The 25,359-nt window shown below is 53.7% G+C and overlaps 2 protein-coding genes across 2 annotated transcripts in view; both read left to right on the top strand.

The window, feature by feature from the left end:
* Window positions 1-5,899: 5,899 nt before the first annotated feature.
* Window positions 5,900-7,982, top strand: EPO (erythropoietin). Its single transcript, XM_040262162.1, has 5 exons — window positions 5,900-5,912; window positions 6,457-6,596; window positions 6,828-6,914; window positions 7,126-7,305; window positions 7,458-7,982. Exons 1-5 carry the CDS (start codon window positions 5,900-5,902, stop codon window positions 7,614-7,616), a joined length of 579 nt encoding a protein of 192 aa, XP_040118096.1. The 3' UTR covers window positions 7,617-7,982.
* Window positions 7,983-15,286: 7,304 nt separating this feature from the next.
* The window catches only part of ZAN (zonadhesin), a 36,569-nt gene continuing 26,496 nt past the window's right edge, over window positions 15,287-25,359 (top strand). Inside the window, exons 1-13 of the mRNA XM_040262146.1 lie at window positions 15,287-15,363; window positions 16,636-16,688; window positions 17,020-17,166; window positions 17,345-17,616; window positions 17,782-17,869; window positions 18,898-19,050; window positions 20,927-21,091; window positions 21,365-21,456; window positions 21,978-22,056; window positions 22,146-22,292; window positions 22,834-23,105; window positions 23,409-23,491; window positions 24,583-24,940. Coding sequence (XP_040118080.1) covers window positions 15,287-15,363; window positions 16,636-16,688; window positions 17,020-17,166; window positions 17,345-17,616; window positions 17,782-17,869; window positions 18,898-19,050; window positions 20,927-21,091; window positions 21,365-21,456; window positions 21,978-22,056; window positions 22,146-22,292; window positions 22,834-23,105; window positions 23,409-23,491; window positions 24,583-24,940 — 1,986 coding nt within the window. The remainder of the gene's footprint in view (window positions 15,364-16,635; window positions 16,689-17,019; window positions 17,167-17,344; window positions 17,617-17,781; window positions 17,870-18,897; window positions 19,051-20,926; window positions 21,092-21,364; window positions 21,457-21,977; window positions 22,057-22,145; window positions 22,293-22,833; window positions 23,106-23,408; window positions 23,492-24,582; window positions 24,941-25,359) is intronic.

Here is a 25,359-nt window from a genome sequence, read left to right as displayed (position 1 = left end):
TGGGAATGAGGCAAATGTTATCCCACCAAGAGAGAAGTCTATGAAAATGGCCACTTAAGACTCCATTTTCCTAAATGACATTTATGGGTGCTTTTGAATCGTTTTATTTTTGTTTGCACAGGAAAGCTGCTACAGCCAATTTCGCAGCTCTGTCTTCTGGTAAAGGAGGGGAAGGACGCGGGTGAAGGACGTCCTTCTGGTAAAGGGCGTGTGAAGGAGCTTGGGAATGTTCAGCCGTACCTGAGAACAGGGGATCCTAGGATGCGGCTTACACTTCACAGAAACCTTAGCTGGGGAGGTGCATCTGGAGGTGGAGGTCTTGGTGCTTTGCATGCCCTCCTGCAAGGACTCAGGCACTGGGGGAGAGTCGAGACTAGTCACCAAGGAAGGTGGCCTGGTAATGCTTCGGGGCCTGTCCAGGGTGGGCCTGAAGGCCTCATTCAGTCCAAGGTCCTTGGGACTTCTCCTGGCCTCCCTTGGGAGGAGACCCATGTTAAGGGGACAAGAAATCCCTGGTCGGCTCCAGGCTTTGAATAAACTGAGTGTGAGCGTTGCCTCGATATCTACATCTTGACCCACTCCCAGCTCCAATCAGTTGTGTTCCAGCGGCAACTTTCTCCAAAGAGCAGTGAATGTGTCCACCCAGAAGACTCCCATCCTCCATCCACACCCTCTGACCCCGTGACATTTGCCAGTGGGTGGCTTAGCGAGGCAGCTACAACACCAGGGATAAGGTGTCACGAACCCATGCCCACCTCCCCAGAAGGAGCGGTGGTGGACGCTGGAGGAAGGCTGAAGAGTATGTTGGCGATCTGGTCTCTGGTCCTGCAAAGCGAGGACAAACAGCAGGGATAGTAAAGCCAAGGGTGCAGTGATAATAGGTAGCATGTATTGATTACCTCGTGCCGGGCGTTACACAATCACACGACGGCCCTGGCAAGCGGTTACTATCGTTTCTTCTGCCATCCCCAGGCTCGGACATAAGGTCACCTGTTCAGGTCGGGTGCTGGTAAGTGGCAGAGCTCACCAGGTCACCAAATCTGGGCTCCCTTGTTTACCAGACAAGCCTCGTTAGGCTTCTGAAGCAGCAGAGCTGCTTGCTGAGAACAGAACCCAGACATCTGGTCCTAGGGGCTACCTTGTGGCCAAGTAAGCAGAAATTGCCTCTGTTTCTCCAAGCTGACCTCCGCACAGGGCTTCCAGCAGGAATCCCTACTCTGAGTCCTCACTCCCTTCCCAGTTCCCCAAGCGCCAGGAAGCCCTCCCCATCACACCCTCCGAGGTCCAAGCCACCCCACTTCCCAGCACAGAAGGTCTGGGCCCCTGGCAGAGCTCCCAAGCCTGGCTGAGAAGATACTGATTGGAAAGGAGTAGGGTGGAGAGGTCCAGAGGCCCCCCTTCTCCACCCCAACACGACTCCAGGCAGCTGGGACTTCGTGCTTCCTGGGGGTCTGCGCTAGCTCAGGGGGCCTGTAAATTTGCTTCTTGGAGTTTCAATCTGAACCGGCTGCTGGGACAACTCCAGCTTGTCTCCACCCCCGCCATCCTGTGGTCACGACTGTCCCTTTTCAGGCCTCGCCTCAGGGGCTCCCTGCTCAGGAAGTAGACGAAGGCCTCTCAAGCCCCAGCGAACCCAGAGCTAGGTTGTCCAGGCACTGCTCCAGCAAGCATGCAGAAGACGAGGGACTCACTTCTTCCCTCTAGGCCTCCCATCCTCTGGTTGAGGTATCTGGAGTGGACGGACCACACTATGCAAGCCACACTTGAATGAGGACCATAAACAGGCAACAGGCCAGGTGCCCGCTGGCACCAAGATGAACAAGACCTGCCTATACTTTGTCCTTTGCTCTCTCCTCCGATTAACAGAGCACCTGTGCTGCACGACTCCAGAGAATACCATTCTCATCAGGGTCCAAATGAATGGCAGCCCCTGGAGCTGTGCAGTGCTCAACCTTGACAGCTGTACATGGTGGCCCCAAGAGGGGAGGCTTGAGGCATAAAGTAGAAGTGTTAGTCGCTCAGTCATGTCTGACTCCTTGTGACCCCATGGACTGTAGCCCAGCAGGCTCTTCTCTCCATGGAATTCTTCAGGCAGGAATACAGGAGTGGGTTGCCATTCCCTTCTCCAGGCAATCTTCCCAACCAAGAGGTCGAACTCAGGTCTCCCTCACTGTAGGCAGATTCTTTACCATCTGAACCACCAGGGAAGCTCTGAAACATAAAGGATGTACATAAAGAATGGCAGCCCGGCGCAGGGAGACAGCTTTCTGCTGGGGCATCTGGGAAGGCTTCGTAGAGGAGGTAATGCTTGAAGAAAGGGAGCGATAGTGTGGGAGGACGAGGGTGATCAGGTGGAAGGCAGAGAGTGAAGGGCAGGACGCAGCAAATCATGTCACTGAGCTCCTGTGATGTGGGCATGGGGGTGAGCGAAGTGGGAGAACAGGCTGGAGAGGTTGGGTGGGTGGCGGAGCACAGAGGCCTTAGTTCCGAGGAACCGGGAGCCACTGCAGGCGCGTGCTCAGGGTAACACCCTGAGTAAGGCTGTTTGCTCAGCAGCAAAGTTCCTCTAGTGGCTGCCAGGATGCCTCCAGTCTGTCTCCACCGCCCCCATCCAGTTGGGGATATCTGGAGGGGACAGCGTGACCTTCTGCAGTCACCCTGGCACTGGGCCAGTACCATGCCAGAGAAATACAAACAGGCAGATGGAGGGGGCCCTGGCAGGGGGGCACTAGGCATCAGAGGGGGAGTCCCAGGTAGCTTCCTGCTCCTCAGGGTGCCCTGCTTGTCCAGGCTGGAATGATGGCCTCTGCTGGGTGGTATCCATCACCAGCTGGGTTGAAGTTGGCCCCCAAATCAGCCTCTGCCCTCTCAGTAGGAATACTACGGCTTAGGGATTGGATGGAGGTTCCATCTCTCCCCTTGTCTCCTCTGCCTTCTCTCCCGGGCTGCAATCGCAGGTCTTTCCAAACGCTCCAGCGGATGAGCCAACGTCACCCTTGTCCAGCAGGCCCCAGCACCTAGGGGCTATTGCCCAGGGCCCATCTACCTTTCTCGAAGGCAGGGGCCTGGGGAACCTCTGCCAAGCTGGCGTGAGGGGAGAGGCAGGTCTCACAGCCCTAACAGCTCCTCCTCTCCTCCCTCTCCTCCGGCTGTGTCTACTCCCCGCCATCCCCCCCGGCCCCCTCTCCATGGTCGGGTCAGGTCAGTGACGCAGGAGTCTGGGGACCCGGAGAGCAGAGGCTGAGGCGTGTGGGAAGTCAGGACAGGACGCATGTGAGGACGTGTGTGGACGTGAGTGTGCGTGTGTTTGTCCCACAGCTGGGATCTTGTCCCAGGGCTGGGCTCCGAGGGCCATGTGGGGCTGGGAGGCCGCCTGGGTGCTGATGGGAAACCAGGATCAGGGGGCACAGTGGGGTGTGCAGACTGGCATCCAGCATACCAGGTTTTGGGGGAGGCCCCGAGAGCAGGCCATGGGTGAGCAGAGGACAGGGGAGCACATTGGGGCCTCGTTATTACCTGCAAGCCTCTGCCTTCTTGCCCCTCCCATTCATCTGTCTGAACCCTCTTTGATCACCCCTTATCTCCCTCACTTTGTCACCTTCTTCTCAGTAGGCATTCTGCCTGCTTCATCCAAAATTGCCACCTCCTCCAAGATTGCTGGGCCTTCAAAGCTTTTTGCCACTGGAGAGCCTCTATCTTTTATTCATTTTTGTGTTTGTCATCCACTAGAATGTCAGCTCTGCCAGGGCAGGCGGTCTTGTCCGTGTCATTCACTGCTCTATCCCCAGGTTCCTGGCCAACAGCAAGTTTTTTTTTTCCTGGCTGCCCTGGGTCTTCATTGCTGCCCCGGCTTTTTCTAGTTGCAGCGAGCCAGGGCTACTCTTTGTTGTGGTGTGTGGGCTTCTCGCTGCAGTGGCTTCCCTTGTGGCGCTCAGGCTCTAGGTCGTGAGGGCTTCAGTAGTAGTTGCGGTGCACGGGCTTAGTGGCTCCATGCTTCCTGGACCAGGGATCGAACTTGTGTCCCCAGCACTGGCAGGTGGATTCCTATCTACTACGCCACCAGGGAAGTCCAAGTAGGTACTCTTATATGTATATTTCTTGAATGAATGAATATTTCCCATTCGTTCCAAAGTCCCAATTCTTCAGAGTGGCATTCAAGGCCCTTCACAACCTGTCCTCTCCCTAAGCAGCACACTAGCCTGATATCCACCTCTCCCTCCCACACCCCACCCTTCACCCCAAAACACTTGACCCATCAACACAGGGCTAGATCAGCCTCCCCCATCCACCTCACATCTTTTCCCAATGAAATCCTGCCTGCCCTTCAAGGCTGAGCTTGTTTTCACCTACTGCATCAAATCCTCCTTGATTCCCCAGCTAGAGGTGACCTCCCCCTCTTCCAAACTCTCATAGCTCAGCTCTGCACACCCCAGTCCTCACACATGGCTCCATGTACCCATCCTATATCTACTGTAAGCTACAAACTCCAGGAGGCAGGAGTTAAGTCTCAACGCATGTTTCTGTTCTAAAAAGTTTGTAGTCAGTTGTCTTGCACAAAGTGAAGTGAAGTCACTCAGTCGTGTCCAACTCTTTGCGACCCCATGGACTGTAGCCCACCAGGCTCCTCCGTCCATGGGATTCTCCAGGCAAGAGTACTCGAGTTGGTTGCCATTTCCTTCTCCAGGGGATCTTCCCAGGGATCAAACCCAAGTCTCCTGCACTGCAGGCAGACGCTTTAACCTCTGAGCCACCAGGGAAGCCAAGTCTTGCACAAAAAAGGGACTAAATGTATGAATAAAATAGATCTAATATTATGGGACTGGGGAGGGAGTGAATGAACATATAAGTAACCACCAGTATTTGTCAGGGTTTCCCATTTGTGAAAGCAACATGAACAGGGATGGTGCTTTCAGGAGTCCCATTTGACAGGTTAGAGCACTGAGGCCTAGACACTCAGGCCACTTTCCAAGGTTTGAGAGGCAAGCTAGCCTTGGACTCCTGCTCCTGGAGTTTGCCCCCGGCCCAGGGCTTCTTAGAAACCACAGAGGCTTAGCTGCAGACCCCAGGTGCCATTCCTCTGGGGGTTCATTGTATTTCAGATTCTTAAGAATTTTGCCAGGCACACTGACCTAAAAGTTCATTTTCTGGGTTTTCAGGGTCCTCAAAAGTGAGGAGTGGGAGGAGAAGACCCCACCAAATGTCTTGCTCTGTGCGCCAACCATATTAAATTCCTCAACTCGAACAACACCGGTTTCTAGAAGAATTGGGACCGTAAGAAGCCACTGACTTGCCCAGCCAGCACCTTCCTGACTGCCTTGCAAGAACACACAGACAGGCCCATCTCTGGGGGAGGAGGGATGTCGGGGTCCCCAGGGGCTCCCAGCAGAATGGCACTGCTCTCCCAGGGCAGCGTTGTACCCGTCCCGCGGCGCGCACCCAGCTGCACCTCCCGGAACCCGGGGGTCGGACTGCAGACAGCCCCGCGCCCCGCACCCGCGCCTGCATCTGCTCCGCCCCCGCGAGCCCCCGACCCAGGCGTCCTGCCCCGGCTGTGACCCCTCCGGTCCCCACCTCCCGCGACCCCTCACGCGCACAGCCTCCCCCCAACCCCCCACCCGCACGCACACAGCTGATAACAGCCCCGACCCCCGGCCGCCGCCGCAGTCCCCGGGCCAACAGTCCCCGGGCCAACCCCGCCGGTCGCCTCGCCGCGCCGTCCTCCGGACCCTGGCCCCGGGCTCTGCGCGTTCTGCCCCGACCCCGCTCGGCGCCCGGGGACCGCGGCCCCCTCGTTCGGCCGGCGGGGCGGCCCTGCCCCGTCGAGCTTCCCGGGATGCGGGGCCGCGGCGCAGGCACCCGCCGAGCCCCAGGTCGCTAAGGGGCCAGGCGAGGCACGGAGATGGGGGCGCGCGGTGAGTACTCTCGGCCGGGGCAGCGCTGTTTGAGGAGGAATTTACCGCTGGGGCTCTTGGCCCCGAGGTGGCCCGGTTCAAGGACTTGAGACTTGCCAAGGACCCCGGAAGGGCAAGAGGATGGGGCAGCCTTCACCTGCCGGTCTGTCGGGCTCGAGGAGTCCCCCGGGGAGAGTCAGAACCTGAGCCGGAGACGGGGCGGAGGGCTGGGGGTTCAGGGAGGAGGCGCGGCTCTGTGGGTGCCGAGAAAGACTTAGACACCTGGGTCTGGGAGCCACAACCCGGATCTGCGAGAAGGGACGCCGCTGTCACACCGGGATTGAAGTTTGGCCGGGAGAAGTGGATGCCGGTAGCTGGGGGGGTGGGGTGCGCACGCGGCCGCGGGATTGAATGAACGCGGAGGCAGAGCCTGAGCGCTCCCAACGTCCGGCTGGGGAGGACTCACGGGGGGCTGCGCAGCGGGATGGGGAACCTGCCGGTCCAACGCAGCCCTTCTCCTGCCCTTCTCCATCCACCTCATCCGCAGCCCGTCTCTCTTTCCTAGACTGTACTCCGCTGCTGCTGCTGTCTTTTCTGCTGTTTCCTCTGGGCCTCCCCGTCCTGGGCGCCCCCCCACGCCTCATCTGTGACAGCCGAGTCCTGGAGAGGTACATCCTGGAGGCCAGGGAGGCCGAAAATGCCACGGTGAGGTCCTCTCCCCAAGACCTTCCACAGAACTCACACGTGGGGCACCAGGGTCAACCCCCCTCTCAAGATCCAGGAACCTGGTGCTTGGTTCAGGGGTGGAAGCAAGGAGCCAAGGTCCCCAGTAAAAGTCCTAGGAGTGGTAGTCCCCAGTGCCTAAGTGGAAGCTAGATGAGGGGCTAAGCCGGATGGAGGCCCTGGGGCCCCTGACTCCAGGCTTGTGCATTTCAGATGGGCTGTGCAGAAGCCTGCAGCTTCAATGAGAATATCACTGTCCCAGACACCAAGGTTAACTTCTATGCCTGGAAGAGGATGGAGGTGAGTTCATGGGTTCCTTCCTCTTGGGAAGTCTCATTTTGGGAACCTCATAGGATGGTCAGGAGAATGCTAGAGAGAGAAGAAATGGAACAGCAAAGATGAGGGTGAATGTTCATTCGTTCTACAAAACTTCTGTTTGCATGGGGCTGCTCAGAGGGAGGAGAGTGAGGCTGGCTTGGGCTAGCTAACTCCAAGTCTCTGCTCCTTTTAGGTCCAGCAGCAGGCTCTGGAAGTCTGGCAGGGCCTGGCCCTGCTCTCAGAAGCTATCTTGCAGGGCCAGGCCCTATTGGCCAACGCATCCCAGCCATGCGAGGCCCTGCGGCTGCATGTGGACAAAGCTGTCAGCGGCCTCCGCAGTCTCACCTCCCTGCTTCGGGCGCTGGGAGCCCAGGTGTGTCTGGCCCCTTCCTTGCCCCTGGGGTTGCTGTTTCTGTAAAGTGAGAGAAGGGCCCTGCCAAGGAAACCCCCCAGCCATTCTACCTGGAAACCCATCTCCTGCTGGGGCCCCTGGTGCTACGCTAACCTTTAGTCCTCTCTTTGCAGAAAGAAGCCATCCCCCTTCCAGATGCAACCCCCTCCGCAGCCCCACTCCGAACATTCACTGTTGATGCTTTGTCCAAGCTTTTCCGAATCTACTCCAATTTCCTGAGGGGAAAGCTGACGCTGTACACAGGGGAGGCCTGCAGGAGAGGGGACAGGTGACCCGGTGCTGTCACCCCAGGCACATCCACCACCTCGCTCACCATCACTGCCTGCGCCATGCCTTCCACGCCGCCACTCCCAAGCCCTGTCGACGGGCCACCAGCTCAGTGCCAGCCTGTCCCACGGACACTCCAGGGCCAGCGGTGACATCTCAGGGGCTAGAGGAACTGTCCAGAGCTCAACTCAGATCTAAGGATGTCACAGGGCCAGTCTGAGGCCCCAAAGCTGGAGGAATTCAGAGTTCAACATAAACTTGGGGGCAGCACCATGCTGCAGAGACACTGAGACTCATCTTGGCATGCTGCTGAGCCGCAGTGCTGGGGCCAGCTGGAGGGTGGACGCCTCCTTTTACGCGTGCCGAGCAGGGGCAGGATGGATTGGAGAATTCAGGGGGAAGACATGAGTTCTCTGGGTCTCGTGGGGACTCTGTGACAGCAGAGTCCACTGGACAAGGAGGGTGGTGGGAGCCGTGAAGATGGAACGGGGGCTGGCCCCTGGTTATCACTTGTGTCCACTTGGATCCAAGTCTTGTGTATTTTTCAACCTCACTGGCAAGAACTGAAACCACAGCCTGGCTCTTGGTTTTTCCTATTTTCCTGGGAGCCCCATACTTCCCCGGGTCCGTCCCCATCCTGGCAGTAGGTGGCAGGTCCGGGAAGCCAGAGGTGGAGGGGGTGGGGCGCTACGTGCTGCCTCGCATGGCCTGTCTGACCTCTTGACCCCACTGGCCTGAGGCCACAAGCTCTGCCCACGCTGGTCAATAAAGTGGCTCCATTCAAGGCTAGTCCTTAGTAGGCAGCTGCCAACTGGCCCAGGATAAGTTTTTTTTTTTTTGGCTGCACAGCACAGCTTGTGGGCTCTTAGTTCCCTAACCAGGGATTGAACCTGGACCTTGGCAGTGAGAGCGTGAAGTCCTAACCACTGCACCACCAGGGAATTCCCAAGGGCAAGCCTTTAGTGAGTTTCGGGGCCAGTAAGGACACAGGTGCCAAGAGGAGGGGCCCTTTTGAGGGTTGCTGGCAGCTGCCAACACTGTCCACTGGAACTTTATTCTTTTCTGCCTCTTCTCTGTGGCCCCTTCTTCTAATGCTATCATCCCAGCACCGGGCTTTCTCAGCGTACAAGCTCCCTCTAAGTCCAGCAGAACTTTTCTTGCCTGGGAATGGTTACCATTAATGCTCCAACCTGAAACTTGCAGAAGGGGCAGTAGGTGGGGGTACAGCGGGAACCAATTTCCCAGACGACCATCTCATTGGTCAGTCACTGCCCAGAGCTGCTGCAGGTAGTTCACTTATCTGACCTCATTGCATTCCTCACACGGCCCTGGGAGAATGTCACTGCAGTCATTCCCATGGTGCAGACCAAGAAGTAAAACAACTTGCACCTTATTCCTGTCACATAAGCCTTCTCAGCTCCTCTGGGATGGGGACAAGGAACAAACTCATTCAACCTCCACGCCTGATCCCCACTTCTTTCTTCTTCTTTTTTTGTCCACATGCCATACGGGACTTTAGTTCCCTGAGCAAGGATAGAACCCATGCCCCCTGCACTGGAAGCGAGGAGTCCTAACCTAACCACCGGACCGCCAGGGAATTTCTACTTCTGATTTTACCCTTTCCCCCGACAGTCAACTTCAAATTCCTTCCCAGAAATAATGTTTCAGCCGCAAACGGCAGAGAAAGACCTGTGCAGACGGCAAAAGTTGTCGTGAAACTGGATGGGGGAGTGATCCTGACCATTATCATACATGGGGTAGGGGAATTGCTCTTTCTGCTTATATGGCAAAACAGAGAAGTTAGCCTGCACCCCTGCAAATATGCTCAAGGGAGGGAATGTTTTGCAATCTGCAGCAGGAAAAAATATGAGCAGATTGAGGGGTTGGAGGGTATTTGCCAAATATCTGCGGGTGTGGGGTGGGTGGGGGCCAAGCACCTGTGGGAGGAGTCAGCCCGAGAATTTTCACTCTGCCCAAAGCGGCTCCTGGGCTACAGTGCCCTCTTCAGGCTCTCTTGGGAAATGCTAGGGTAACCTACAAGCTATAGGACCCTGAGGACTCCCACGACACACATTGCGGCGTGGGGGGGGGGGGGGGGTGGGGGGTGGCGGGGAGGGGTCGTGGGGGGGCACTCATGGTTTCTACACATGCCATCTGGTTCTTACTCCACCTCTGTGAATCAGGAAGAATGGAATCTCTCTTTCTTGCTGGCAAAAATGAAGAGAAGAGACTTATCTTGAAGTCCAGGAAATAGTAAGTCACGGCTGGGAACTGAACCTGAGATTTAGGACTCATAACCCCAAAGTCTTGTCTGTCTCCTGGCCTGAGTGCTGCCTAAACATCTGGATCTTTCTTCCTCCTGATCTTATTCCTCCACTTAGCTTCAGACTTCTTATTGCTTTCAATTAAGAAAAATAAGAAGAAGAAGAAGGAACTTCCCTAATGGTCCAGTGGTTAAGACTCTGTGCTCCCAATTTAGGGGGCACGGGTTCCATCCCTGGTCAGGGAATTAAGATCCCACATGCTGCATGGCATGGCCAAAAAATAAAATTTAAAAATTAAAAAAAAAAGAAACTAATTAACAGAACCTGAAGTAAATGACCTGAGTCAGGTGTGATGGGCGAGTAGGTTAAGAACATAATTTAAAAACATAATTTGTTTCACATTTATGGAGTTCTTACTGTGCGCCAGCCTTTGGACTAAGTACATAGAAAAGCAGAACTTCAGTCTGTGCTACTCACAGCCTGGTGTCCTCCTAGAGTGGACAGTCCCCTTGGGGCAAAAGACCCGCTTTCTTCTGCACTATTATAATGATGATTTGATTATTAACAACACGTTAATCTCTGGCACCTACAAGATCCCCTGTGATTCTCACCATCATTCCACGGAAGAGAACAGCAGGCATCATCCCCATTCATCAGATGGGGAAACTAAAACCAAGTTCCTCCGGATGAGTGATTGGGCAACTCTTCCAACTTCCGGGTGGGACAGGCGCCAACTCAGCCTGGTTCTGAGTCAGCGGGTTACATAACTGTTTCATGGAGATGCCTCCTGTTTGTAGAGGGCTTTGCCACTTCCAAAGTGCTGTCCCTGGCAGTCTTGCTTTCGCTCTCCTAACCTGATGAGGAAGGCAGAGACTGGAGGACACAGAGATCCGGAGAGATCATGGATGGGTCTGGTTTGGGTCATAAGATACTGAAAGGAAGTGTCAGGACCAGGAGCCAGGCTCTCGGACTCTGGGTCCCTCTTCTGCTAGAAGCAAACCTCATGGGGAGAAGAGTAGAGGGAATGGACAGAGGGAAGAAAACAGCTTCAGTCAGTGAGGCGTGAATCCCAGGCATTTCTTGTTACCACTCTTTCCTGATCCATCCCCTGCCCCTGGTGCCCACTTCCTCCCAGGAAAAGTCGAAGGTGCCTACCACCCTTCCCACCATCCAAGTCTCCCAGCTTTGGGGCCCACGCCTGCAGCCCCAGCTCCCACCCTTGACTGCAGCCTCTTGGCCTGCACATCAGGCTGACCGAATGCATCTGCCTGACCCCGGCCCCCAGGCCACCTGGGCTTCTCCTGGGTCTACTCAGTCCACTGACGTCCCCCAGTAGGTGACTGCTGCTGGAGCTGAGTTAGCAAAACGGGGCCTCTTAGACACTAGAATCTAGGCTGAAGGTTAACTATGTTATTCCCAGCTGGTCAAGGCTCATTCCTCCAAAATTCCATCATAAAACCTCGACCCTGTGAAAGATTATTGGCAACAGAAAAACAGCCTAATGGTTTCCCTGCCTATGTGAATCACGTCCAAATGTCTATAAATCAAAAATTATGCCAACCACACACAAATTCTGTTATTTCATAATGATGTTTTTGTTTTTTGGCTGTGCCTCACGGCATGTAGGATCTTAGTTTCCCAACCAGGGATCGAACCTGTGCCCCTCGAATTAGAAGCGTGGAGCCTTAACCACTGGACCGCCAGGAAAGTGCCATGATTTTTAAAAAATAATCATTTTCTTTTTCTGGTTTCTTGCACACCTGAGCTATGCTGGTCTTTCTATCTTACAGGTGAGGAAACTGAGGACCAGAGTGGGTGAACAAAGGGTCCAAAGCCACACAGGGAAGCCATGGGTGGGCTGCATTCCCTGGAGTTATTCCCGGGGTCGTCCGCATCCCAAGGTCACCCACACCGATTCCTACCGCAGCCAGGCTCGTCAGGTGATAAGCCTGGGGCCTTGCCCGTTCTGACTCCCCAAAAGGCAGAGCTCCTCGCACACCACCATCCCTTCCTGTCCTGCCTGAGCACCAACCCCCAACCCCAGACGGGTTGGAAGCTGTGACCGTCCAGCCCTGTGGCGCCAAAGAGAGGTCAGCAGGAGCAGCCCTCAGTGGACTTATTGACTCACCCGGAGGGGCTGGGGGTCAATGGGCTTCTGCTGCTTGTCCCTGGGTTAACCCTTTCCTGGCTCTGTCCCTCTTATTGATTGTTTTCCTAACCTGCTCCGGTTTTTTGTTTTATTTTGTCTTGGCTGCACCACCAGACATGAGGAACTTCCCCAACCAAGGACTGGACCAGTGCCCCCTGCAGTGGAAGCTCAGAGTCTTAATCACTGGACCATCAGGGAAGTCCTCTCTTAAGCTGCTCTGGAGGAAGGGGAGATCGGTGTTTGGGCTGGGCATTCTTTGTACCCCCAGCTTTGGATCAAAAGGACAGAGGATCTCTTTTCTGGGGTTGGGCCCTGTGTGTGCTCATTTAGGCAGAAGGAGTCCCTGGAATTCTGAAGGGAGTTGGGACTTCCCTCTCCAACACCTGGAGCAGGGCAGTACCAGCCCCTCCCTGACAGCTTAGGAGGATGGCCAGCCCAGACAACCCTGTCATGTGTCAGGGGCCAAGGCCAGGCACCCTGGACAAAGATTTGATAGTACAGACTGGCAGAAGGAATGAAACTGAAGTTTACTAGGAACACTGGGGGTGGGATACAGGAACCCGGGCTCATGAGAGTTGAGCTCTGGACAGCCCTCCAGCCAGGATACAGCCATGAGAGTCAATGGGGTTTTTTAAAAGTGGCAAAGCCACCCTCTTATCTGCATTCTCATGTAGACTTCCTGTTGATGAAACTGATGAAGGTAGATCTGCTCTGACTGGGGTGTGACTCCACCCCCTGTTGGATACACTTCTAGGAACCATGGGACTTGGCAGGACACTGAGTAGGTACAATGCTGGACAACTGCCATCATTTCTCTAGAGCATCAGTTTTCACATGAGGAAAATGAGGACAATAATTTTGCAATGAACAGAACATAAGATTCTACAGACAGCCAACAAGCGCATGAAAAGATGCTCAGCATCGTTAATCATTAAAGAAATGCAAATCAAAACAACACCGAGGTAACACTTCACTCCGGTCAGAATGGCCATCATTAAAAAAATATGCACAAATAGCAACTGCTGGAGAAGGCATGGAGAAAAGGGAATCCTCATACACTGTTGGTGGGAATGTAAACTGGGGCAGCCACTATGGAAACCAGTGTGGAGTTTCCTCAAAAAACTGAAAGTAGGGTTGCCATATAATCCAGCAATCAGACTCCTGAGCATATATCTGGACAAAACCGTAACTCAAAAAGATACATCCACGCCTACGTTCATAGCAGCACTAGTCACAATAGCCAAGACACAGAAACCACTTGAATGTCCACCAATAGATGAATGGATTAAAAAGATATGGTACATATATATAACGGAATACTACTCAGCCATAAAGAAGAGTGAAATAATGCCATTTGCAGCAACATGGATGGACCTAGAGATTATAGTACTAAGTAAAGTCAGAGAGAGAAAGACAAATACCTTTAGCGATCATTTATACGTAGAATCTAAAGAAATGACACAGACGAACTCATCTATGAAACAGAAACAGATGAAACAGACTCACATAGAGAACAAATCTGTGTTTGCCAATGAGGAGGAACGGAGTGGGCGAGTTTGGGGTTAGCAGATACAAGGTGTTGTCTATAGGATGGATAAACAACAAGATCCTACCATATAGCACAGGGAATGGCTCAGAGGTTAAAGCGTCTGCCTCCAATGCGGGAGACCCGGGTTCGATCCCTGGGTTGGAAAGATCCCCTGGAGAAGGAAATGGCAACCCACTCCAGTATTCTTGCCTGGAGAATCCCATGGACTGAGGAGCCTGGTGGGCTGCAGTCCTCAGGGTCACAAAGAGTCGGACACGACTGAGTGACTTTACTTACTTACTTACTTATGATAAACCATAATGGAAAAGAATATGAAAAAGAATATATGTATAACTGAATCACTTTGCCGTGCAGCCACAAAATATTCCTTCATATAAATAATATTTCTTAATACAATCCAACCATCCATCTGGCAAACATTTGTGTGCATGCTAAGTCGTTTCATTCACATCTGACTCTTTGCAACTCTGTGGACCGTAGCCTGCCAGGCTCCTCTGTCCATGGGATTCTCCAGGCAAGAATACTGGAGTGGGTTGCCATGTCCTCCTCCAGGGGATTTCCCTGATTCAGGGATTGAATCCACATCTCTTGCATCTGTTAGGTCTCCTGTACAAGCCCAGCAAACATTTAGGTAACCTTGATTTTTCCTTCTTATTGTAAATGATGCTGCAATGGACATCTTTAAGGCATGTACGTCTTTGTGAAAATACACACATATTTCTTCAGGTAAACTCCTAGAAAGGTATATTGGATCCAAGATAAACACATTTGAAAGTTGAATAGTCACTGTCAAATTACCTTCTAAGACGCTTTCGCCAACATAGTCTTAGCATCAATGTATTTGAGTGTGTCTACCTATACCATGACCAACATTCAATGCTTCAATCCTTTGAACTGTTGCCAACATGAAAATTGTAGTCTTGATCAATACTTCCCTTATGACGATGGAAGCAGAACCTCTTTTCCAGTGTTTCCTGGCTCCTTGTAGGTCTTCCTGTGTGACTTGTCTTTTTCAATTCTTTGCCAAGAAGCATTTTCAGTCCTCACTTCGTTCCATCTTTCTGTTGCCTTCACCCCTGTTGCCAGCTATGTAGAACTTTAGGTTTGAAATGGTTGGAATTCTGCAGACAATGTTCCACTGGACCTCAGAGTCCATGGTTACTATTGAAAATTCTGGTGCCATGCGGATTCCTGATCTTTAGTACGTGACCTGCTTTTTTTCTGTCTGAAAGTGTTTGGGAATGTTCTCTTCAGCCCTGACGGTCTGAGATTTCATGAGACACCTTTCACGGGTCTCTTTGCATTTGTTGGAATGGACCCCTTTTAATCAAGAGACTCATTTGTCAGTTCTGGGGAATCTTCTTCTGTGTTTTTTCTTAAGTAATTTCTTTTCCTTTGTTATTTCTTTTCTGGACTCTCCCGGCTGAATGTCAGTCATCCTGGACCGAGTCTCTGTCTCGCTTTTCTCCCTCTTTCTTTCCCTCTCTCTTCTTCTCGTTTTATTCCTCTCGATTTCAACGTTTAACTCTTCTGTGAGGGTTTAGGTTTCAGTTCTCAGAGTTTTCATTTCCCAGAGCGTGCTTGTGTCCTCCGTGCAGTTTTCACAGCTTCCTCAGTAGGACACCAAGCGAGGAGGGGCAGGGGGCGATGAGGTGGCCTGGGCTCCTCACTCTGCCTTCCTCCTCTCCCCGAGAGCCGCCTCTGAGGTCCTGCATGGCTCCTCCAGTCTGGACTCTGGTGCTGCTGCTGGGGGCTGCCTGGGGCCAGGGCCACATGCTGGCCCCCACCCGGTAAGCTGGGCTCAGGGGGGCATTGGGGGTGCCTCTGAGGAAGAGAGCGAGGGGCAAAGCTGGAAAGGACAAGCGGGCTAGTAATGAACGATGTGGCCCCGGGGAGGAAGGAGGGACCCCCTGATGGGTGTTAGGAGGCTCGGAACAGAAGCGGGCGGGGCCCTGCAGCCCACTGAGCCTGGACCTGGGGGGTGTGAGCCACTGAGCAGAAGCGGGACAGAGGTGAAGTGTGAGGGGACAGGGAGGAGGTGCAGAGCTCGGGAGACAGGTCTGGGGGTGGCGGGGGAGGACAGAGAGGGTGGGTTCTCAGAAAATGAACAAAACCCAGGGCAGAGCCAGTGGACAGAGACACAGCAAGTAGGAAGCAGCAACAAATGAGGGATGGCTTGGTGGCCTGGAGCTTGTTTGAGAGGATATTTTTAACATTGATCGGTTTGGCTGTGCCGGGTCCTAGCTGTGGCACTCGGGATTTTCATCGCATCATGCAGGCTCAGGCACTGTGGCACGTGGGCATGGTCGTTGCCACACGCAGGCATGGTTGCCCCACGGAGGCATGGTTGCCCCACGGCATGTGGGATCTAGTTCCCCAAGCAGGGATCGAACCCTAGGCTCCTGCATTGGAAGGCAGATTCTTAGCCACTAAGCCACCAGGGAAGTCCCATGTTTGAAGCGATATGAACAAGCAGGACCTGAACTACTAAACAGCTGCTCTACGTGGCCCGCGCCACCTGGGGAAAGGCCACTGGCTTCTCTGTGGAATCTGTAAGATGTCACTGGTCTGTGTGTTCAGTCAGGGCAGGACCGTCCCCACCACCCATCTGGCAACACCAGACCCATATGGTCCCTACTCTGTGGAGAAAACTTGGGCAACAGCACAGGAAAACCTTGACCTGAAAGAAAGAGATGCCTCAGATATAAACTCTCAGGTGCTGTGTGAGAATTCCCGCACAGAGAAACTGGCTCTTCTCATGTTAGAGAACCACGCGTGACATCGGGGCACAGCAGGTAGAGGGAGCCAGAGGGGACGTGAGGAACTTGGAGGGGAGATGCTTTTTAGGAAACAGATGACAAGGTGAGAAGGCTGTGAGTGACCTTTTTGAAAACACTCAAGTAAGTGTATGTTCCCTGCATACACGTTGATACAATATGGATAAAAAGAAAGGAACAAACTTCCAGAAAGCTCACAATCATGGAGGCTTAGCAGTTCTTGGTAATGACAAGAACTACATTTTTTTCCTCCCTCTTTCTCTCTCTTTCCAAATCAACACCAAGGAAAGAAAAGCCTCCAAACTGGAAGCCCCTTGCTCGCAGCTCACGGGAGAACTGTGAGTTGAAACCTAGGACTGCTCGGACCTCCTGTCCCTCCCAGGGGTGGCCACCTCAGGTGCCCTCAGCCCTGCGTTGACATAAACATGTAATAAATATGTGAAAGGCAACCCTCAGAGGATGGAGAGTGGAGGGATCCAGGGAGGAGCAGAGAACAAACCTTGCCTGAAAGACTCATATACAAATGAACAACAGCAAGGGAGGAGGCTGCCTAGACAAGCCTGCCTGCCTGGGACCTCAGTTTTCCACCCCCAACCTAGACATCCTGCCCACCCCCGCACACACCACCGGGGTTGGCTCTGCACGCAGGCTCCCCTCTCCTCTCCCCAGCCATTCTCACCCAGTGTGATTTTGAGGATGACTCCAGACCCTTCTGTGATTGGAGCCAAGCGACTAAAGATGATGGAGACTGGACTCGAGAAAGCAGGCCCTCCTTCGCCAGTGGCACTGCCCCTCCCGGGGGGTACCCCAGTGGAGGTGAGGAGGCTGAAGGTTTAGGGAGGCAGCTGGAAGGTGGACACGGGCAGGTCTGGGCGCAGGGAGCTGGCCGGAAGTAGGTGCTAAGGCTCTGGGAAGGAGCTGGGGGGGCAGTCCTTGGTGGGGGTGGGGTGAGGGGTGGGCAAGGTTTCACCGTTCAGGGCTCTGCCTCCCCCAGAGGGCTACTACCTGCACATGGACTCCAGCGCCTTCCACCCGGGCGGGGTGGCCCGCCTGCGAAGCCCCCCCATATGGGAGCAGGGCCCCCTCTGCGTGCGCTTCGCCTACTACATGTTTGGGCTGTCGTGGGGCGCCCAACTCAAGCTGTGGCTGGCCTCAGGCACCAAGGGCAAGCACCCCAACCTGCTGTGGAAACACGTGAACACGCAAAGCCCCTCCTGGATCCCCACCGCCGTCACGGTGCCTCTGGGGCTCTTCCTGCCCAGCCGGGTGAGGCTGCAGGCAGAGTCTGGGGTCCCCGTGGGAATCTGGGTGTTGGGCAGGGGGTCCAGGAGGGGGCACCGGGGGTGGGGGAGCTTCTGAATTCAGGCAGGAAAGAGGGAGCCCAAGGCAAAGAGGCTCACGGGGCGGGTGGCCCCCTCTTCCCTCCCACAGCTGACATTCGAAGGCGTGTGGGGCAGCACGACTTATCTCGACATTGCTCTGGACGCTATCTCCATCCATCGGGGCTCCTGCAGTCGAGGTAAGCCCACGCCCCGCTCCTCTCTCTCCTCACCCTTTGTGCAGGTGCCCAGGTAGCAGGACTCGCTCAGGGACCGTGACCCTGGCTTCTCCCAGACTTAGGGCGACTTGCTTCCATCTACCTCCACACCCCACACCTGATTCCTGAAGCTGCCACGTCTGAAAACAGGTTCTCCTGAAACACATAACTGGGGCGACACCTGTCCTAAAGTGACCGGCCTTTCTGGTTTGCCTGGGGCTGTGCCTATGTTAGCACCAAAAGTCCTGCATCCCAGGAAACCCCCAGTCTCCGACAAACATGGGTGTCTGGTCGACCTGGCTGTAATTAATACCCCAGATCCATTCAGAATTGGCCCTCTAAGCTCATGTTTGAGATTCGAGGGGACTAAATTCAAAGGAAAGAATATTCCAGAAGGTGCATGCAAGGAACTAACACTTACTGAGCACAGGCACTGTGCGAGATGCTCCTGCACGTGATGTAACTTACAACAGGCCGGTGCTCTTGCTACCAGCTTATTGATGGGGAAACTGAGGCTTGGACGGCTTAAGTAACCTGTGGCGGGAACACAGCCGCTGGGGAGCGGGACAGAATCTGCCTGGCAAGCCGGCAGTGGTAACATCAGGACCCAGGTTGGGACTCAGGAATCTGACTCCAGACTGAGGCAATCTTTTCTCTCTCTCTCTCTCTTTTTTTTTTTTGATTTTTATTTTATATGGGAGTATTGGTCTTCCCAGGTGGCACTAGTGGTAAAGAACCCACCTGCCAAGGCAGGAGATTCCAGAGATGGAGGTTCGATCTCTGGGTCGGGAAGATCCCCTGGAGGAGGGCATGGCAACCCACTCCAGTGTTCGTGCCTGGAGAATCCCATGGACAGAGGAGCCTGGCGGGCTGCAGTCCTCGGGGTCACAAAGAGTCGGACACGACTGAAGGGACTGAGCATGCATATACATGGGGGTGTAGCTGATTCGTGATGTTGCGTCTGAGGCATACTTTTCTGAACTGCCTCCTTCCTCCTTTCTTTCCCTCAGTCTGCTTGATGCAGACATGCAACTTTGACACTCTAAAAGATCTCTGCGGCTGGAGCTGGATCTCGACGGCCTCTGGGGCCAAGTGGGTCCAGAAGAAGGGGCCGACGGGGGTGCTGGACGTGGGGCCCGAGGGAGACTTCTCTAGCCCTGGGGGTGAGTAATGGCCACGCTTCTGTCCTCTGACTGTCTGAGCTTCTAGAGATCTCTGCAGACATTTACAATGCTTGCCTGACCACCCTACAGTAACTCTCTTGGGCTGGAGTTACCTCCAACCTCCATCAGCTTAAGTTACAGGGCAGAAAGCAAACTCTAAGTGCCCAGCCAGCTCTCCCCCATTGCTACCCCCAAAGCTCTACCCGGCAGAGCTCCAGCCTCTCCTCACCTCTTTTCCCCGTCACCCTTCCTTCTTCATTGATCCAACAAACATTTATTGAGCACCTACGATGCGCCAGGTACTGTCCCACACCAGAGGGTGGTTGTGGGAGGAGATGGGGGGACAGTTCCTGAAACAATGAAGAAGTAAATTATAGTTATAAGATGACCAGTGCTATCAGGAGGGAAAAAATTGAACAAATAAGGGGATTGGGAGCAGGGTAGGCTGGGATATAAGTTTTAAATAGGGTGGTCAGAGGAGATCTCATAGAGGTCACGTTTGAGCACAAACTTTTAGGAGGTGAGGGAGAGGGGCATGAAATTATTGAGGGGAAGAACATTCTAAGCAAAGGGGCCAGGCTTGCAAAGACCCTGACGGGGCAGTGGATTAGGGGGTGGGTGTTGAAGCACAGCAAGGAGCCACATGCCTGGGATGGAGAAGATGAGCTCAGATGGGTCCTCGGAGGTTCAGACCGCTTGGAGCTTTGAAGGCCATTGTCAGGACTGACTGTGGCTTTCCTTCTACATGGATGCGGGGGCCATTGCGGGAGCAGGGGAGTGACCTGCTCTGACTTACATTTAAAAGGATCACCAGCTTGGTTTTGTACTAGAACCCACTGAAGGGACAGGGCAAGGGCAGAGTCCATTCTTCTCCATCCTTCCCTCTGATCCCCTCGTCTGATCTTTTCTGCCGCCTGAGGTTTGCCTTCTAGAAAGACTTGAAGAAAACCCCACCTCACCTGCATACTAAGACCGTGGAGAGCAGGGCCAGCCCATCTCTACATCTCCCTCAGCATTTAGCACTATACCTTAGGCCCAGCAGTTTCAGCGAATGTTACTGGGGGCTCCCTTCTGTGTTTTCTCTCTTCCTTTTTCCATCTTGCTTCCTTATGTTTTCCCATTGTTCTTCCCTTCTTCTTCTCCTGCATCTTCTTCTCCACTTCTCAGACGTCCCAGTATCAACACTTGTTGCTTTCTTTCACCCTTTTACCCCTTCCCTCCTCCTTCCCTGTTGGCTCCTTTCTTTTCTCAGGCCCGCTTCCTGCCATTCTCTCCATTTCAGCCTTCTTCTCTCCTCTACAAAGCCCACCTTTCTCGGGGGCTCCCTGGGCCAAGCGTGCTCTTCAGGTAGAAGTCCTTGGGTGTTGTGACACATACCTTCTTAATCCACACCCCTCCGTGGCACCCTCCTCCTGCAGCCCAGCTTCCAGGCTACCTACCAGTTAAATCACGGAGCGAGGTCCAGGCTGATTGGCTGCCTGAGCTGGTGGGCTGCTGGGGGTGGTGGCTGGGTGAGGACATCCCTGCCAGTCAGCATCATACCCGCACTCTCACCATGCTGAGTGAGTCACTTATATCCAGCGGCTCAAGACGAGGAAGAGGACATGACTCTGAGGGGACCCCAAACATCAGAATCCGAAGGACGAGTCTCTGACTGTTGCTTCTGACAAGATGCCACGTTTCCTGCATCCTCATCTCGCCCTGCCAAGCATTTCTGGAAGAATCCAAGGCCTCAGCCATGCGTGTGATGGGTGTAGGCTCACCTCGGTGCTGGCTTATTCTTGGCAGCTGTTAAAGCTCCCCAGGGCCAGGCTCCCTGCCCCTGCAGCCCCTAGCCCTGGGTCACTCTCCACTTTACTGATCTTTTCCTCCCCAGATGGCTATTACATGCTCCTGGACCCCAAGAATGCAAAAGCGAGTCAGAAATCTGTCCTTCTGAGCCCCCTGATCCAGTCCTCTGGCTGCCTGAGTCTCTCCTTTCACTACATCCTCCGTGGCCGGTCTCCCGGTGCAGGCTTCACGGCCTACGCATCTGTCTTGGGTGAGAATGACAGTGTCACGGGATTCACACTGTCCTGAGGCTCTTTTCCCAGGGTTGGGTTGACGAGGAAATGGGGGGCATCCTCCAGGGTCTGGGGAAATCTGGGATACTGGCAAGATGATTCAGTGGGGTGGAATTTGGGAGTGGGGAAGGCACGGGCTTCTGGAAAAATAGATTTTAAAAAACCAGGAGAGTGAGAGAAAAGGATGTGCTGAGAACCTACTCCAGGTATTCCCTCGGCTACTCATCCTTCTTGGGTTCCTTCCATCGTAGGCAGCATCCGGAAACACACCATCTTCTCAGGACAACCTGGACCCAACTGGCAGCCTGTCTCTGTCAATTACACAGGCCAGGGACAGATTCAGGTATAGAGCAATGAGGGGTCAGCTCTCCTTTTATGGGAGGCTTGCTCGATATTGACATGGATTGAGAGTCTGGGCCCTGGAAGCTGGGTGCCTGGGTCCCTGCATAGAGTAAAACCAGATGGAGGGGGCTGAGCTTTTAGGCAGGGCTTCCCTGGAAGCTCAGCTGGTAAAGAATCCGCCTGCAGTGCAGGAGAGCCCAGTTCGATTCCTGGGTTGAGAAGATCTCCTGGAGAAGGGATAGGCTACCCACTCCAGTATTCTTGGGCTTCCCTGTTGGTTCAGATAGTAAAGAATCCACCTGCAATGCAGGAGACCTGGGTTCAATCCCTGGGTTGGGAAGATCCTCTGGAGGAGAGCATGGCAACTCACTCCAGTATACTTGCCTGAGGAATCCCTATAGACAGATGAGCCTGGCAAGCTACAGCCTATGGGGTCGCAGAGCTGGACACGACTGAGCGACTAGACACACAGAGCATTTACGCTGTTTTCTCACTCCCAGCCCCTTCTCCCTCTCTCTTCAGTTCACCTTGGTGGGCATGTTTGCCAAGATCCCAGAGCCAGCGGTGGCTGTGGATGCAATCAGCATTGCTCCCTGTGGGGGTGAGAGGGGCTCGGAGAACAGGGTAGGGGTTGAGGGGGAACAGAGAGCATGGCGCAGATTTCTCGGACCTCCCATTCTGATCCCCCAGAGAGCTTTCCTCAGTGTGACTTTGAAGACAAGGACAACCCCTTCTGTGACTGGGTCCAGGTATTACAGGATGGCGGACGCTGGACCCAGGGAAGTGCAGATACGCTCATCCATGGCACAGGTCCCTTCGGAATTTCCCTCAGTGGAGGTGAGGAGATGGAGGTGCCCTCAAGGCAATGAGTTCCTGAATCTGCTCACAGCTAGTGGGCGGGCTGGTGTGATTGACACCAGATGTAGGTGGTGAGAATCAACCACGGGGTGTTTACTGGAAAGCGGTCATGGGGCCAGAGCTCTGGAGGCAACAGAGGTAGAATGAGTTGAGGATTATTATGTTCTGGGTTCACTTGAAAACCCGCTAAAAAATCCAGGCATCCCATTTCTCATTGAGCCCAAGGTCTCAAAATCCACTGTCATTTTCGGTCAAGGCATTTACTGATGCAGCCAGTACAGGAATCTGGGGCTGCTGGTTTGGTTTTCCCTTTCTTTGTGATCCTGCCTTCTTCCAGTGAGAAGTCTACAAACAGCAGGAATCAAAAGAAAACAACAAACAAACAAAAACGCCCGCTGCAACGTGGGGAGTGTGAGTGTTTGCATCTCACCCCTATTTGGAAAGCAAGGTGCCACTCAAGAAAGCACAGGCCTTGTCTGGTGGCAGCTTCTCACCTTGTCCGTTCCCTTCTTATGCCCAGAAAGTCACTTCGTCTACCTTGAAGCTGACAAGTTCTCCCAGGAAGGCCAGTCTTACAAACTGGTGAGCCGGCCCTTCTGCGCCCCAGGTGCCATCTGTGTGGCGTTCTCCTACCACATGGATGGCCGTGGGAAGGGCACAAAGCTCAGGCTTCTGCTGGGGAGCCCTGCAGGCAGCCCCCCAAGTTCTCTCTGGGAACGAGTTGGGTCTCAGGGCCCTGACTGGCTGAACGATTCCATGGCCATCCCTTTGGGACGTCAACAACCTATGCAGGTGAGAAACAGGGAGAGTCACTGTGTGAGCGTCGCTGTGGGGCTGGAGAGGGGGTGAACAGCTGGGGTCCGGGAGTACCCCAGGACTGTGAGGATGGATCTCTGGAGGAAGGGCGGAGCAGAGGGTACTCTGTGTTCCCCACCAGGCTCTCCAGCCTCTGGGAAGGCCAGGGCCCACATTCCGCTGTTGAGGCTAGAATAAGGCAACATCTTGGTGGAAGACAGACCCTCTGCCAGAGAGTCGCCGCCTTGCCAGACCTTCACTTCTATTTTTCTCTTGCTTTTTTCTCCCTCGGACCTTCAGCTGATGTTTGAGGTCAAGAGGGGCTCCCACGCTGCCTTCGTCGTTGCTTTGGGTTTCATCTTCATCAGTCAGGGGACCTGTCAAGGTAAGACAGGACCCCAGGCCCAGGAAAAGGGGCCACGCTCTGGGATGAGCAGCACTCGGGCCTCTCTGCACACGCTGTTCACAGCTTACTGATCAGACACTTATGAATGCGTCCTCTGTCACCCGAACATTACTGACTGGAGACATTTCAATATTCACTTACATAACAAATTGCTGGCCACAGGCATTCAGTTCTGCAAACACCAACACCGCCCCCCCAACCCCCCCGACCCCCGCTACCCTTTCAATAACGTGTTAAAATGCAAGTCCTCTTTTGTGTCCTGGTGGCTCAGCTGGTAAAGAATCTGCCTGCAATGCAGGAGACCCAGGTTCAATCTCTGAGTCAGGAAGATCCCTTGGAGAAGGGATAGGCTACCCACTGCACTATTCTTGCCTGAAGAATTCCATGGATGGAGGAGCCTTGTGAGCTACAGTCCACGGGGTCGCAAAGAGTCAGACACAACTGAGTGACTAACACTTTTGTGTCCAAGGCCTCACAAAGCTTTGTCTTCTGTGTCCTGCCCACCTGTACCTTCCTGGCCTCATTGGAATGCTTGCTTGAATGAATGTAACTTTGGTGCCATGGATTTCCGTGGTTGGACCCCTTACCTAGTGAGTGGTGAGCCTGAAGGGAAGGCTGACATCCCATTTGTCTCGTTTCCTGAACCCAGCGCAAGAGCAGACATATATTAGGGGCAGTTTTTATTGAGTCTTGAGTGAGTGGAGATTGAGTTGGGATTAGAAGAGGTGCGACAAAGTTACCCACTCCAATTAGATGGGAGTCAAGATGGGGGTGGTGTGATATTGACTAAACTCCAGGAATTTTTTTCTTTACAGGATCTGCATCTACAGTGCTCCCTCCCAAACCTCTAGGTCCCCCTACTGGCCCTTCTGAAACCCCTGCCCACACAGAAAAACCTGTGACCCCTGAAGAAACATCTACCACCTCCAGTGAAATATCCCCTGTCCCCACAGAAAAACCTGTGGCCGCCACAGAAAAACCAACTGTCCCCAGTGAAACACCCACTGTCCCCACAGAAAAACCTGTGGCCGCCACAGAAAAACCAACTGTCCCCAGTGAAACACCCACTGTCCCCACAGAAAAGCCTGTGGTTCCCGCAGAAAAGCTGACTGTTCCTGCAGAAAGACCTACAGTTCCCCCAGAAAAGCCCACCATCCTCGCTGAAGGACCCACCTTCCTTCCTGAAGGGCCCACCACCCCCACAGAAAAGCCCACTGTCCCCACTGAAAAGACCACCATTCCCACTAAAAAGACCACTATCCCCACAGAAAAACCTACCATCCTCACTGAAGAACCCACTTTCTTACCTGAATGGCCCCTTTTCCCTAGTGAATGGCCCCCTGTCCCTACAGAAAAACCCATGGTCCCCACTGAAAGGACCACCATTCCCACAGAAAAAACAACCATCCCCACAGAAAAATCCACTGTCCTCACTGAAAAGACCACCATTCCCACAGTAAAAACCACTGTCCCCACTGAAAAGACCACCATTCCCACAGAAAAAACCACCATTCCCACTGAAAAAAACACAATCCCCACAGAAAAAACCACCATTCCCACTGAAAAAACCACCATCTCCACAGAAAAAACCACCATTCCCACCAAAAAGACTACCATTCCCACTGAAAAAACCACCATCTCCACAGAAAAAAACACTATTCCCACTGAAAAGACCACCACCATTCCCACAGAAAAAACCACTGTCCCCACTGAAAAAACAACCATCTCCACAGAAAAAACCACTATTCCCACTAAAAAGACCACCATTCCCACAGAAAAAACCACTGTCCCCACCAAGAAGACCACCATTCCCACAGAAAAAACAACCATCTCCACAGAAAAAGC

This window comes from Oryx dammah, unplaced genomic scaffold, assembly GCF_014754425.2.
Source record: "Oryx dammah isolate SB20612 unplaced genomic scaffold, SCBI_Odam_1.1 HiC_scaffold_2, whole genome shotgun sequence".
Classification (NCBI taxonomy): Eukaryota; Metazoa; Chordata; class Mammalia; order Artiodactyla; family Bovidae; genus Oryx; species Oryx dammah.
This window is presented reverse-complemented; position numbering and strand designations above follow the sequence as displayed.